Here is a 15,358-nt window from a genome sequence, read left to right as displayed (position 1 = left end):
AATTAATTAATTGCCTACAAAGTTGCTTAACAGTGTTCTGCTAATTCCAGTAACAGAGGACTGTTAAGTCAGTGGTTTGTGTCTCCACTAGTTAAATTCGGAATTTTTCTTCAATCACATTTTCAGAAACGCATATTAACAAGTTGTTCGCACATGCTACCTATTTGGTCACATGTGATCACAAGGAGCCATAGCAAAGTTCACACCATATAAAATTGTAGAGAGCCTTGTATAATACGCCTTAATAGCTTTATAAATATTTTTTTTTTAAATTTTTTGTTTTACAAAATAAATAATTTGCACCAGCTGTTTTCGTATTAATTAATTTCATATATTTTTTTGTCATTAGTTTTATGAAATATGTTAAGAATTATTAAGAATTAGTTGAATTAAAAACCAACGAAAGTGCCTTCAAACAATGGAACAGAATCTTCATTGATGATAACATAATAAAATGGATGATCAGCTTTGAATTGTCTTGGGGAAGAATAACTTACAGCTTCCATGGCTGAAATGGGAAAAGAGAGAGTTTTTTTTAACTTCTATAAACTTAATTTTTATAACCGAAATTGGTCTCGACCGGACCATGTTTTGATATAACTATCATATACAGCGATCTGTCGATTGAGTGCCATAGGACCATATAAGACGCATTAAACCCCGATTTAGTTGATATTTACATAGAGAGTTGTATTACGGCCCCAATATCTGAAGCAAGTATGGTCCAGATGGAACCATATTTTGACATAGCTGACATGTAATACTATCTTTATCCACGGTCTTTTCCCATAAATCTCGCATTTATTGCTCGATTTTACATAAATTTTAATTTACAACTTGTATTAGGCCCCTCAACATCCGCATCAAATGTGAGCAGATTGGCTTGATTGATTGGATAATTATGGACATAGTACAAGTTATAATTAAAAAGAATAATAAATATATCCATAGTAGTGTGTATTCACGGCCGTACTTCGACATTTTTTGCTTATGTTGTTCTTTTTTTGTGCAAAGATTCTAAAATGTTTTTATTTTTTTTTTCAGGTAAGCATTCACAAATATTTTTAAACTTCATCAAGATCTTCAACAAGTTAAGGTAAGTTAGTAGCGTCATTCTAGGGCCGGTAAAACGAAACGAATCGATACCACTGCTTCCATACTCGAAAGCCTAGTTAGCGTTAAACTTTTTCACCGGGGAGAGAATGAGTTAAGGCACTATTCCTTATGTGCCACCATGATACAGGGTATTATACCCTTGGGCATTTGTAATCAACGCTTAGAATGGAATTAACCTCTCACTTGAGTCCCATGGGGTCATATCGGTCCACATGCCCATTTTGGGGGGTTTTGGGGTGAGCGGACCACTAAGACCTTGCCCTGAATTTCAATATGTGTTTCGTATTTTACTCATAAATATCTTCCATTTGGGTCCCACAATGTCCAGTTTGGGTGATATTTTTGAGTTTAGGGGGGGAAGGTGAGGCCCACCATTTAGGTTAGGTTTAAGTGACAATCTGCCATCAGACTCACTTAGACGTTTTCGTTCATTGTGATACCACAGCAACTGGAGAAGTAAGATGCTTTCTAGTTCCTACCGTTGAATCATCCAGGTCGCTTTAAAAAGCCCAACAACTTGGGATTGTTCACGTCCGATAAATCATACAAGTTCTCAAAGAAATAATAAACTAAAGTGGAAAGCGTTCTGACTGCCAGTGCGGGACACACATCCTCGACGTCCTCACAGCTTCTGCAAAATTCGTCTATCAGCATGTTTTCTGATCAGACAGTGATCTGTCATGACGGACACAATGACCGAGAAGTCCGTTTTAACCAGAGACAGTAAAGCAGTAGACCTCTTCAAGTGTAGACCAGGCCACAAAATTTTACAACCCCCCCTTTCTGACTATCTATCTTATCGGGTATTGTATCAGGATAACACAGTGGCCGTAGGCGCCGCATGACCAAAGGGTAAGAGTTGCATTTCTTGCCCGTTCCAAAATGTTGGATTTAAAGTTCCATTTCCTGTTCAGCAAAACCCTTAGGTATTTTACGCTTTCAGTAAATAGAGGTTTCTCTCCTACCTAGGAAAGAGATACACACGAATATCGTGTTAAATGCAGATGCCTGCCATCATTGCCCGTGGAACCAGATTAAAGTCTCCGGTCAGATTACTACCAGTTGAACCCCAAACAGTTCCGGTCTGGTCACCGAGGAAAAAGAATCGACATAAGCCGACCTAACAGCCAGCATACATGAGTATGCACAAAGGACAACATACATCACGACGATATACACAAACAGGAAACGGCAACCCCAACGGGCTACGCCACACATATCAGCTCCAACATGGGACTTAACGAGGACACCCTTACGGATGGCCGATCACGACCACAAAAGCTACGGGAAACAACGATGGAAACGCCGCAGCATCAACATGGGCAAGGCAGGTGCCAGGCCATGTCATGTGCAGCACCAAATCACTAGGTCGCGCCAGTACAGTAATACCTCGTCATGGTAATAATGCCCCTACTAAGTCTTGTCCGTCTCCTGATAAATACTTCCCGGGAAAAGGTGTCCAGCCTTGCAACGGACGTCTCGTCTTCAAGGACTCTACTGACATCCCACACCGCCTCGCTACTCCCCATCGCACTTAGAATGTCTGCATAGTACGGACATTCCGTCAGTACATGCCTCCAGTCCTCAGGTCTCCCACAGCCGCTCCGAGCAGTCGCGGACAAGTTCCTCTGATGCAAAAATGCATTAAAGGAGCCATGTATTCGTAAGACCATTGTTACTATTCGTCCATCTAGTTCTCCACCTATCATCTGTCAGCTCAGTAGCAGTGAGCCAATCCTCACGCACTAATGGAATTCCCTTTTTACACTATACAGAACAGCCATAACTCACTACAAGCAATACCTATAGTTCATCTGTTCAAATAGTCCTACACACAGGCAAGCAAGCCAGCATTGCCACCGTCTGACATAAGAGGATCTTCTTTCGTCCAAGGATAGTCGCAACAATTCCGTGCCATATAGGCACTCCATATATAGACCGAACAGCGCGACGACTAAGATCCCAATCACTTCTCAGAACATGCTTAACCATTCCTGCTACTTCAGTCATCTTCTCTTTCAACCGATCCAAATGGACCAGGAAATCCATTCTCTCTGAAACAGTCACTCCCAGATATTTTACGAGAGCTACGTTCCTGATGCTATGATGCCTTTGAGCAACATTGCAACGGCTTTGTCCTGCGCTAAGTCAACATGAACCGGATCGCTTTTTTCGCGCACAAAGCCCATAGCAAGCTCACCGCTGGTCTCCATCGCAAATCTGGAATCCCTTTCAACCGGGATGATCAGGTCATCCCCGTATGCACTGATTTTGAAGGACTCAGCTAGACGTACATTATAAGGTTCCATATAAATGTAGCACAGATGGACGCCTGAGGGCAACCACGCTAAATATCCTTACAAACGGTATCGCTAGCACCAACCACGCAAGTTCTCCTATCACAGAAGTAACTACGCCAGAGATAACGTTCCCGACAACCTATTTGCCTAATCTCGTGAGTACACTACGCCATGAAGGATAATATAACGCTCCTTTAAAATCGACAAATATGCCAAGGACATATTTGGCGCTCGTTTCTCTCACACAGTTCTGCACATGGGGATACAGGCAGCCGCAGTGCTCTTTTCCTCCTGTTAGCTTATACTTTAGCAAGCACGGGAAGGAGACTGATGCGCGACACGATCTTGGATTGCTCCTCAATCGATCGGTCGATTTCGTGAGGAATACGACTGGAGCACATTTCCATGTACGAGGAAAAAAGCCCCTTCGACACATCGTGTGAGGATTAACTTGACATGCTCAGGTATAGCCATCCAGATGCTTTTACACATCTGTCCAGTAGTACCGTCCATGCCAGGTGACCTCCCGCTTCCAAGCCACCAGACTCTGTCCACTAGCTCCACCCTTTTCAAACTTGTAAGAGGCTCCATCATCTCCATACTGGGAGTCTGTTCGTACTCATTCGCATCGGGAAAGAACGTTCCCATTAAAACTCTATCAGACCTGTTCCAAGAAATCAACACATTGTCCTCCACTTTAAAATCACCCAGGTCACACTGACTGGAACCCTGTTGTCCACCGCTCCGGCACACGCGGAATACCTTTTACCCCCATGGATAATCTCTGTTGTCCTGTACAAATTTCCTAAAGTGATATTCCTTATTCCTAATCATCAGTTGCTTGTACGTTCTCAAATTGCTGAGGTAGTCGTTTCGGCGAGAGACAAGATCCTGAGCGTTGAAAGTTCCTTTGGAATCGCTTCCACAGCTCACGGGTCCACCACTTGCCATACTTGGTTTTGCCTTTCGACGTCTACCAAGGAGCACATGATTCACCGTCGTGCTCATGCATTAGTCTACCATAGCAATATTCCATCTCTAGCCAGTGCCCTAAAGTCATCTAAAGACAATGCTGATGCAGACTTCCTAAAACTTTTTACATACAAGTCCCAGTTCATGTTTCGATCTTTCTAGCACCTGGGTCGTTTAGTCGTTACCCGAGTCCGTCGATCCCTGGGCGTGATAATAAACTCAATTGGATTATGGTCAATTGAGCCTCATTCGTCACAAACCCTCCTCCTTAACTTGTAAGCAGTTAATGCTGCCCGATTTACAGCTGTAACGTCAATATCATTAACTCCTGAAGGTCCATCAAAGACTTACTCCACGCTGGGCATGTTTGAGACGCCGATGTCATTCCCCATGCAACCATTTGTTGGCCAACTGCCCATGATGGCGATTCTCATGCGAATTTTGGACCACTTTCGATAACCACATCGGGGAGGTTGCTTTGGGGCCTAGACCTAGGATGAGCGGAATGCTACTTGCAAGTAGTAGCACCGTATCCATATACCTAAGACAGGGCCCCAAGTCGGAGCTAAACCTACAAAAGATGCTAGCAAAGAACATCTTACTGTCGATGTCGCTGTCATCTAAAATTATCGCAGAGTCACCCCCGCTGTCAGTAAAGACTCGCATCCCCTCCGGCAATCCTACAACACTACCATATACTACATACGGTTCCTGTACCAGCGCGATCGACTAATCAGTGCTGCGCATGACATGACCCAACTGCTGCGTCACCGCTCTAGACCGCTGTCAATTAAATTGATAAAATGTAATCCCCATGACGACTGTTTGGGGAGGACACCCTATCTTGGGCTGTTAACTTTTGACAAAAAATACATACCTGTGGTAGCCGATGCTTTAGTTCCTTCTTCATTCACTTCAATAACAGCCTTATGGAGTACCTTACCAATGGCAATGTGCTCGGGGCTGTCAAACATATTGCTAAAGTCGGCTTCATAGAACATGCTACCCATGCCCATCTATAAAAAATAATAAAATGTATCTATTATAACTCAAAAGACAACTAGTTTTCACAACTGAATACATGCCTCTTTAAGAACATCCCTTAGTTCCACATCCAACTCAGCCTTGAATTTAGGCAACCAAATTTCAACGGCACCCGAGCCTTCAGACAAGTTTTGTCTCAGAGATTTCAATGGAACATTCTTTAATTTCTTTAACAATGAAGTCAAGCCAGTGCGGGTATCGGGCAACACAATCAACATGGAGAGATCTGAGTCAGCATAGGGCAAACGTACCGCAGAGGCTTCCAAATCCTTTAACCAACCATATTCAGCTCTACCGCGTTTGAACATCAATGGCACTTTTACGCTATGCGTTTCGTCAGTATAGAAATCGCTGTCTTTGGTGGATTCAGGCCAAAACGGTTTCTTCCAGGTACCCTTGAAATGAATAGCACTTAACAGGAACATGCGTGTATCGCTGGTGAGGACTCCGGGCTTCACAAGATCTGTTATGGCATTGTCGGTCTTCTCCTTTACCCAGTTATTAACGGCTTCGGTGGCCTTAGCGCTTTCTGCAAAGTTTATATTTTCAGCAGCGGAAAAGAATTTGTTGGTCAGGACCTCATTGAAATTATCCTTAACTTTGTAGCCTTCCATGACATAGAATTTGTTGGCTAACTTCAAAATGTTGCTGTTGGCATATTTGGCCAATATGGAGTGAAAGTTATCCGCCACGGTTTCCGATGGTTGACCGGTAAAACCTAAACCTTTTTGTAGATCGACGGCAGTTTTGCCGGCAGCACCATAACTGGCCATGGTCACGCATGTTTGTATGGAGAATGGGGAGAAAATTAGATTCTTGGAGCCATAGGCTTTGAAGACTTCGCTAAATAGATTGCCATTAAAGGATTCCAAACCACTATAGAATTGCGAGTCGCTGCCTATGGGCGTAGAGGAAACAAAGCATTGGAACAGGGCTAATGCTAGAAGCATAGCAAAAGGTTTTGCTAAAAAATTCAAAATCTTAATTATTCTTTCAAAGTCTTTGGCAGATTTAACCATTTTACTTACTTTGGTATCCCATTTTTCCAGAACCGGTATACAGCTATTGTCCGTCTGATACTGAGCAGTTTCTCAAAATTGTCATGATTTTTATAGCAAAAGCTGGCCTAACTTCTCTATGCTTTTCCAAATCAGTGTCATAAACATTTTGAACTCTTATCGCCAACAAACAATGACCATTGATCTTAAAAATTTTAAGGTGCTTCAGAATTATTTATATAAATAGGAATTATATAATTTCGTAGAGGTCAGTGTTAGAGTCGATAGCAAATATCAGCAAAACATTTTGAAAACATCTCATATGGGAGAAGAAAGTTTTGTTTTAAAAAAAAGGCCAGAAAATTTTAAAGGTTTTTTGTTTGAATTTGTCACCTTTGTATCTCAGGTTATCGGTGGAAGAGTAAGTGACTGCGAATCGTTTACTTGGTTTTTCTGTGTGCTACGAATCCTATGCAGCCGAGAGGTTTTGGATACCCACCTCCATCCTACTTAATTGTACACGCGAAAAACGTTTAGGAAATTTTTACAACGAACAAAATACTTTTATCACAAATTTTGCTTTTATAGTAACAGTGCAACGTTTCGCTTCAACATATCAAACACTAGCCATAAACGTAGTATTATTGAACGTAACCAGCTTTGTTTATTGTAAACCCTTTAGCAGCTTCATCTACGGTAAAAGGACCTTCATTTTGTTGTAAAACCAAAAAAATCTTTAATGGCAAAAGTGTTTCGATGGCCGCAAACGATTACTCGTTTACCGGAGCAATAATAATGCTCTTGTGTCACTCCTAATAGAGAGAAAGGGTGACTATTTTAGTGTATAGACCAGTGGTTGGCAAAAATACTCTATTGCACATTACTTTGTACTTATACAAGAAAATAATCCCAAACAGACCCTTGAGCTTGCAAATAATTGCAATTGTGTGCTCGTCACTAATTTAGATACATTATCGCACACAAAATTTTTATACCCACCACTATATGATAGGGGGTATATTAATTTAGTCATTCCGTTTGCAACACATCGAAATGTCGATTTCCGACCCTACAGAGTATATATATTTCGGATCGTCGTAAAATTCTACGATGATTTAACGATGTCCGTGTGTCTGTCTGTACGTCCATCTGTTGTAATCACTCTACAGCCTTCAAAACATGAGATATTGAGCTGAAATTTGGCTCAGATACATCTTTTTGATGCACGCTTCAAAATCGAACCATATTTGGATATAGCTGCTATGTAGACCGATCTGCCGATAAAGGGCCCATAAATCCCTTTTTTATGTGATTACGCTGAAATTTGAACCAGTATGTAGTTTGAGGCCTCCCGACATCTGACCCAAATATGGTTCAGATCGGTCTATATTTAGATATAGCTGCCGTATAGACCGATCTCCCGATAAAGGACCTGAAGCCCATAAAAGCTTTATTTCTTACCCGATTTCGCTGAAATTTGTAACAATGAGTAGTTTTAAGCCTCCCGACATCTGACCCAAATATAGATCAGATCGGACTATATTTGGATGTAGCTGCCATATAGACCGATCTCCCGATAAAGGGTCGGAAGCCCATAAAAGCTTTATTTTTCAACAAATTTCGCTAAAATTTGGAAAAGTGAATACTTTTAGGCCTCCCGACATCTAATCCAAATATGGTTAGGATCGTATTATTGTATATTTACATGTAACTGCCATATAAACCGATCTCCCGATAAAGGGTCAGAGGCCCATGAAAGCTTTATTTATTACCCGATTTCGCTGAAATTTGAAACAGTGAGTAGTCTTAAGCCTCCCAACATCTGACCCAAATATATTGTAGTTCAGATCGGACTATATTTGGATGTAGCTGCCATATAGACCGATCTCCCGATAAAGGGTCGGAAGCCCATAAAAGCTTTACTTTTTGAGAAAATTTCGCTAAAATTTGGAAATGTGAATACTTTTAGGCCTTCCGACATCTGATTCAAATATGGTTAGGATCGGATTATATTTACATGTAGCTGCCATATAGACCGATCTCCCGATAAAGGGTTTGAAGCCCATAAAAGCTTTATTTATTACCCGATTTCACTGAAATTTGAAACAGTGAGTAGTATTAGGCCCCCTGACATCTGACCCAAATATAGTTCAGATCCGACTATATTTAGATATAGCTGCCATATAGACCGATCTCCCGACGAAGGGTCTGAAGCCCATAAATGCTTTATTTTTCATCAGAATTCGCTGAAATTTCAAACAGTGAATAGTTTTAGGCCTTCCAACTGCCGACCGAAAAATGGTTCAGATCGGACTATAGTTAGATATAGCTGCCATATAGACCGATCTCCCGAAAAAGAGTCTGAAGCCCATAAAAGCTTTATTTATTACCCGATTTCGCCGAAATTTGAAACAATTATTGGGTTGGCCAAAAAGTAATTGCGGATATTTTAAAAGAAAGTAAATGCGTTTTTAATAAAACTTAGAATGAACTTTTATCAAATATACTTTTTTTACACTTTTTTTTCTAAAGCAAGCTAAAAGTAACAGCTGATAACTGACAGAAGAAAGTATGCAATTACAGAGTCACAAGCTGTGAAAAAATTTGTCAACGCCGACTATATGAAAAATCCGCAATTACTTTTTGGGCAACCCTAGTTTTTTTAAGCCTCCCGACATCTGACCCAAATATGAGTTAGATCGGACTATATATAGATATAGCTGTCATATAGACAGATCTTCCAATTTAGGGTCCTAATCCCATAAAAAAAAGATTTATTGTCTGAAAATTTTACTTGTGTATGAGTTCTCGGGACCTGAATAAATTATGATCGAGACAAGCTCCTATTAAGATATAACGGATATAGTAGTGGAGTTATAATAAAATAGAATGATTATAATATTCTTGTTTAATTTGGTCCAGATCGGTTCAGATTTGGTTATAGGTGACATATAGAACGATCTCTCGATTTAAAGTCTTGGTTCTAATAAAAGAGCATTTTTTATCCGATTTCATTGAAATTTCGGCATCCGTGTCCTATATGGTTCAGATCGGTTTATATTTGAATATAGCGGTCATAAAGACCCATATTTCGATCTACAAAATTGAACAGTGACTTGTATTTATTAGACCACTCAATGTCCGTGTCGAATTTGGGTGCATAAGCTAACCAATTTTCACCGGATTAGACTAAAGGGGGTCTACATATATAACCGATGTGGTGGGTATCCAAAGTTCGGCCCGGTCGACCCTTGTGCCTTTTTACATGTTTCTTTTTTGTTTTGACTGAGCAAAGAGCACTCAGTCATCTTCAGTTGCAACAATTAGAAGTAGTGTAAGAAATTGGAGAGTATCCAGTTGTAATTGAAGAAAAAGATGATTCCAGTTGTAATTGAAGAAAAAGATGATTTAGCCATGATTAAAACAATTTCGTATTTTTATACCCACCACCATAGGGGTATACCGATCTAGTCGTTGCGTTTGGAGTTCGGTTAATGTGGGAGCTATATCTAAATCTGAATCGATATGGCCCATTTGCAATCCCCAACGACCTCAAGCGGCTAGCTTTTTGCGTTCGACCGCTATCTGACTGACGGACGGACATGGCAATGTCGACTCAGAACGTCGAGACGATCAAGAATTCGAGGTTTTACAAACGGAATGACTAGTTTAGTATACCCTTATCCTATGGTGGTGGGTATAAGAATGAGCATTTTCCTTTTTCCAAAAAAAAGTATCCTTTGTAGCGTGGGACAGTTAAGCGGATATGCCCACAAGCCCCTATGTCTTCCAATAGGGCAGCTCTAATCCAAATCCCAATGTCAGTTTCACAGCCTGGGTAAGGTTAGGTTAGGTTGAAAAAAGGGTGCAGATATTAATCCTCCCCATGCCACCATGGACATACAACTACACCAGTAGTCGGCTTGTTGTGCGATCTAAAAACTATAAAGTAACCTCTAACAAGAAAATTTTAAATTAGGAATTCCGTGCTACTTACAAAATCCTAAATTGTTTTCCATACAATTTAGGATTTATGTGTCTCCACATAAGTGCTGGTATCTGTTAGAGGCGAAAGACGGGCAATGGCGAAGGAAATGCTACAACGTCTCATCATCTTCCCCGCAAGCCTATCACTTGCCGCACCGATTTTTCACAAGTGAGCTCGAAGTCCTATGTGTCTCGTTATGATACCAAAAGCTATACTGACCTCTTTCTTGCTTCCTTTCAGTAATAGCCTCGTCTTCTCACGATCTGGATCCCCCCATAGGATTTTCGACGTCCTATCGACCGTTTCGCTGTTCCACAATGTTGCATGCGCATTCGTGGCCCACTTCCTTAACTCGGACTGCCTCGACCCGAAAGGCTTGGGGTTAACCAAGTTTATTGACGGCAGTCCTCTCTGCTCTTTGCTTCCCCCTTACTCCGTTATGGCGAGGCACCCAAACGATGCGGATTTTGCCATCATCATAGAAGGCGTTAATCTCCTTCTTACACTGCAAGACTGTTCGTGACCTTACCGTGCTGCTTGTTATTGCCCTTATGGCAATTTTACTGTCGGTAAAGATGTTCACACTCGACGTTCTCGCGTTAGCACCACACCACTTCACGCATTTCGTGATCGCCCGGATGTCCGCCTGCAGGACCGTATTATGGTCAGGCAGTCTAAAACAGATCTCAGTCCCTGGGTCTTCAATGTAAACCCCAGGCCCACTCTGTCTTCCAGCTTTGATCCATCCGTGTAACATGGCCCGGCACCCAAACGATGCGGATTTTCCCATCCTCAGAGAAGGCGTTAATCTCCTTCTCACACTGCAGAACTGTTCGTGACCTTACCGTCCTGGTTGTTATTGCCCTTATGGCAATTTTACTATCGGTAAAGATGTTCACACTCGACGTTCTCGCGTTAGTACCACACCACTTCACGCATTCCGTGATCGTCCGGATGTCCGCCTGCAGGACCGTATTATGGTCAGGCAGTCTAAAACAGATCTCAGTCCCTGGGTTTTCAATGTAAACCCCCAGGCCCACTCTGTCTTCTAGCTTTGATCATCCGTGTAACATGGCCCGGCACCCAAACGATGCGGATTTTCCCATCCTCAGAGAAGGCGTTAATCCCCTTCTTACACTGCAAAACTGTTCGTGACCTTACCGTCCTGGTTGTTATTATTATCCTTATGGCAATTTTACTGTCGGTAAATATGTTCACACTCGACGTCCTCGCGTTAGCACGACATTACTTCACGCATTCCGCGATCGCCCGGATCTCCGCCTGCAGGACCGTATTATGGTTAGGCAGTCTAAAACAGATCTCAGTCCCTGGGTTCTCAATGTAAACCCCCAGGCCCACTCTGTCCTCTAGATTTGATCCATCCGTGTAACATATCTTCCAGATGGCAATACTAGGGTTCCGTCAATCCAAGAGAGTGCCAATGGCAGCAGTGCCTTGCACTCGACCTTAAGGTTTATCTCAGGTATCCGATCGGAAACCTCTTCCTTCCAGGTTTCCTATCGTCGCCTGGATTATACCGCAATGGTATGAGCTGCTCCCATTCTCAATTCATTCTCCCATCGCCTTAAGTCTCATAGCCGCATTGGCTGCCTCACACTTAATCTGTATGTCAATGGGTCGGATATCTAGAATAGTCTCCAGTGCCCTAGTGGGCGATTTCCTCATGGCTCCGCCTATGCCAAGACAACATGTTCTCTGAACCTGTTGTATGGTCCTCATGTTGCACTTTTGCTCCATAGCAGTCCAGCAAGCTACTGAGGCATAAGTAAGTATTGATCTAATAACGCTCCTGTAGAGCCAGTGGACTATCCACGGATTCAGGCCCCATTTTGAGCCTACGGCCCATCTACATAGTGCTCAATATCTGTGAGCCTTTCAGTACACACCTGAATGTGACACTTCCAATTCAGTTCCCTCTCCTAGATCACACCTAAGTATTTGACCATGTCAGATATCGAAATCGTCTTATTGAGGAAATGTGGTGGCCCACCTTCGTCTTCCTCGCGAACAGGCATATTTCAGTATTCTCTGGGTTAAAATTGAGACCTCTGGGTCTAGCCCAGTCATATGCCATATGTCAGACACTTTCGGCCCTTCTGCATAGCTCGTTCGGATGCTTACCCCATAGAAGTATTATAACATCATCTGCGTAGCAGACGGGTTCAAATCCTTCAGTCAACATACGTAATAGGTCATTTATGCTGGTCACCCATATGAGTGGCGATAAAATGCCCTCCTGTGGCGTGCCCTGTGCCACTTTCTCCCTTATATTTGTGGCATGGGGCATACAATTTATCCACCTGTTCCTTAGCATATGGTTTATCTAGTCTCTAAACACCGAGTCCGCCCGGTATTGTTCTAAGGATTGGATCAGTGTGCCTGGTTAAATATTTAATATTTTGGTTGTGTTTTTTTGATTTTTACTCTATTTATTCCATATTTTATTTTCGACAAGGCAATTACGTAACTCTAAGACAATAATTTAATTTTAATTTAATTAAACACCAATAAAAGTGCCTTCGAATAATGGAATTAAATCTTCGTTGATGATAGCATAGTAAAATGGATGATTAGCTCGAAAGACTTGTGGCATAGAAAAGTACATTCCTTCCATTCCTAAAAAGCGAAAGAATTTTTAAAATGTTACAGTTTAAGAGTTATTTAAAACCAAAAAATGTAATACCTGTAGCAGCAGATGCTTTAGTGCCTTCCTCATTCACCTCAATGACAGCCTTGTGTAGAACTGTACGAATTTTTATGTTCTCGGTAGTGTCCAGCATATTGCTAAAGTCAGCGCCATCGAACATGCTTTCCATGCCCATCTATGAATGATTAAGGAAAAATATAGGAAATATAAGTGCGTCCCAAGGTAAGTTGGTTCTTTATATATGCACACTAACTGACCCGGGCCCGCTCCGCCTCATACTGCAATAGTCAGCAAATATTTACTATTTGGGTGGTGTTGTGTGGGTGGGGTGGCCCCATAGACACTTTTCCCGAATATTGATATCAAATTCGTGCTTTACTCCCAAAGACCTTTCATTTGAGCCCCATATTGCTATGGTCGTAAATTTGTCCCCTTTGGGGGATGTTTTTGGTGAGAGGCGGCCCCCCAAACACTTGGTCCCATATTTGGATAGGAGATTCGTATTCTACATTCAAATACCTATTATTTAAGCCCCATATTCCCATGGTCAGTAAATAAGTCCTGTTTGGGGGGTGTTTTGGGAAAGGGGTGGACTCCCAGAAAAGTGGTCCCACATTTGGATATCAGATTCGTATTCTACTCACAAATACATTTCATTTGAGTCCCATGTTGCTATGGTCGGTATATATGTCCGATTTAGGGGTGTTTTGGGGCTTGGGGTGGTCCCCCTAACACTTGGTCCGACAATTGGATATCAGATACGTTTTCTTATCCTAAATACCTTTCATTTGAGTCCCATATTGTCGTGATTGGTCTAAATATATGTTTGGTAGGTTTTAGGGAGGGGCAGCCCCCCTAGGTACCCCATCCAAAATTTGGATATCAAATTTTTATTTTTAGGGTACTATATGAGAGCACACAAAATTTCGCTTAAATCGCACCACCCATCTCCGAGATCTGGCGTTTCTGAAAATTAGGGTAAGGGGAGGGTCCGCTCCCCCTTCAGATATCAAAAAATGTAGTACCCCTATTTTCACCACGGGGTCATTATGCACCATCTGTGAAAATTTCAAGAAAATCGGCTCATCCGTTTCTGGGTCTATAAGGAACACACAAACAAACAAACCTACTAACAAACACAAATTGATTTTTATATACAAGAGATGTATACCCACCCTTTTCAGCACATCGTTCAGTTCAACATCCAACTCAGCTTTGAATTTAGGCACCACGATATGTATGCTGCGTGAAGACTTTTTCATGTTTTGCAAAAACGTATTGTATGACATTTTTTCCAATTTCTGCAGCACTGCAGATAATCCACTGCGTTTATGGGGCAAGACAATGACCATTGAGAGATCCGAATCTGCGTAGGGCAAACGTATAGCCGAAGCTTCCAAATCTTGATACCAACCAAACAATACACTTTCCTCTTTATACATTAGTGGCAATTTTACGGCATGAGTCTCATCTGTATAGAAATCACCTTCTTTGGTGGCTTCCGCTGCAAAAGGTTTCTCCCAGCTGCCCTTGAAATGAATGGCGCTTAGCAAGAACAAACGCGTATCGCCGGTGATGACACCCGGCTTCACGAGATCGCTAATGGCATTGTCCGTTTTCGACTTAACCCAATTGTTGATTATTTCGGTGGATTTTTCGCTTTGCTGGAAATCAATATTTTCGGCTGAGGAAAAGAACTTATTGCTCAATATTTCATTGAATTGTTGCTTGACTTTGTAGCCATCCATGACATAGAATTTATTGGCAATATTAAGGTATTTGCTGTTTTCGTACTTGGCCAAGATGGAGTGGAAGCTTTCGGCCACACTCTCTGTAGTTTGGCCAACAAAGACTAGACTCTTTTGAAGATCGGTGGCAGTTTTTCCTGCAGCACCAAAGCTGGCCATGGTCAAACATGTTTGTACAGAAAATGGAGAGTAGACAAGACTTTTCGAGCCATATGTGCTGGAGATTTCTTTGAAAAGGTCGTAGTAAAATTTCGGCTCATTGCTAATGGGCGATGAAGAGACAACATGGCAAAATATTGCCACGCTCAAAAGAATTAACGACGATTTACCTAGAATTATAAGATTTTATACAATAAAAAATACTTAAAAATAGAACAATTTCTTACCCTCAAATCGCATATTGCAAAAGTGATATGGGCCCGTGATATGTCAGATACTGAACAATTTCTCGATTGTGATGCCACTTTTATGGGCAAACTCACCAGTTGTCCTCTGAATTTGGGGTTATCATGTTTTTGAACTTT

The 15,358-nt window shown here is 41.7% G+C and overlaps 2 protein-coding genes across 3 annotated transcripts; both read right to left on the bottom strand.

Annotated features, from left to right (window-relative positions):
- Window positions 1-351: 351 nt before the first annotated feature.
- LOC131997834 (antichymotrypsin-2-like) lies at window positions 352-6,529 on the bottom strand. Its single transcript, XM_059369591.1, has 4 exons — window positions 6,461-6,529; window positions 5,474-6,396; window positions 5,266-5,404; window positions 352-508 (listed from the first exon to the last, which is right to left on the bottom strand). The coding sequence occupies exons 1-4, from the start codon at window positions 6,471-6,473 to the stop codon at window positions 390-392; spliced, it is 1,194 nt and encodes a 397-aa protein (XP_059225574.1). The 5' UTR covers window positions 6,474-6,529; the 3' UTR covers window positions 352-389.
- A 6,372-nt stretch (window positions 6,530-12,901) lies between these two features.
- LOC106088574 (serine protease inhibitor 42Dd) lies at window positions 12,902-15,307 on the bottom strand. 2 transcript variants are annotated; one of them, XM_059369052.1, is made up of 4 exons: window positions 15,221-15,307; window positions 14,262-15,163; window positions 13,123-13,261; window positions 12,902-13,055 (listed from the first exon to the last, which is right to left on the bottom strand). In XM_059369052.1, the coding sequence occupies exons 1-4, from the start codon at window positions 15,231-15,233 to the stop codon at window positions 12,937-12,939; spliced, it is 1,173 nt and encodes a 390-aa protein (XP_059225035.1). In that variant the 5' UTR covers window positions 15,234-15,307; the 3' UTR covers window positions 12,902-12,936. The 2 variants fall into 2 exon arrangements, with proteins under 2 accessions (XP_059225035.1, XP_059225036.1); XM_059369053.1 differs by lacking the exons at window positions 12,902-13,055; window positions 13,123-13,261 and adding an exon at window positions 13,994-14,185.
- Window positions 15,308-15,358: the final 51 nt, after the last annotated feature.

This window comes from Stomoxys calcitrans, chromosome 5 (assembly GCF_963082655.1).
Source record: "Stomoxys calcitrans chromosome 5, idStoCalc2.1, whole genome shotgun sequence".
NCBI lineage: Eukaryota > Metazoa > Arthropoda > Insecta > Diptera > Muscidae > Stomoxys > Stomoxys calcitrans.
The sequence above is the reverse complement of the archived record's forward strand: the minus strand, read 5'-3'. Positions and strand labels throughout refer to the sequence as shown.

Excerpts from the sequence above, each read along its gene's own strand:
- LOC131997834 (XM_059369591.1), bottom strand. Across the intron at positions 5,405-5,473 it reads TAAGGGATGTTCTTAAAGAG|ATGGGCATGGGTAGCATGTT; the intron begins GCATGTATTCAG and ends TATTTTTTATAG. Across the intron at positions 509-5,265 it reads TAAAGCATCGGCTACCACAG|CCATGGAAGCTGTAAGTTAT; the intron begins GTATGTATTTTT and ends TTCCCATTTCAG.
- LOC106088574 (XM_059369052.1), bottom strand. Across the intron at positions 13,262-14,261 it reads TGAACGATGTGCTGAAAAGG|ATGGGCATGGAAAGCATGTT; the intron begins GTGGGTATACAT and ends AATCATTCATAG. Across the intron at positions 13,056-13,122 it reads TAAAGCATCTGCTGCTACAG|GAATGGAAGGAATGTACTTT; the intron begins GTATTACATTTT and ends TTCGCTTTTTAG.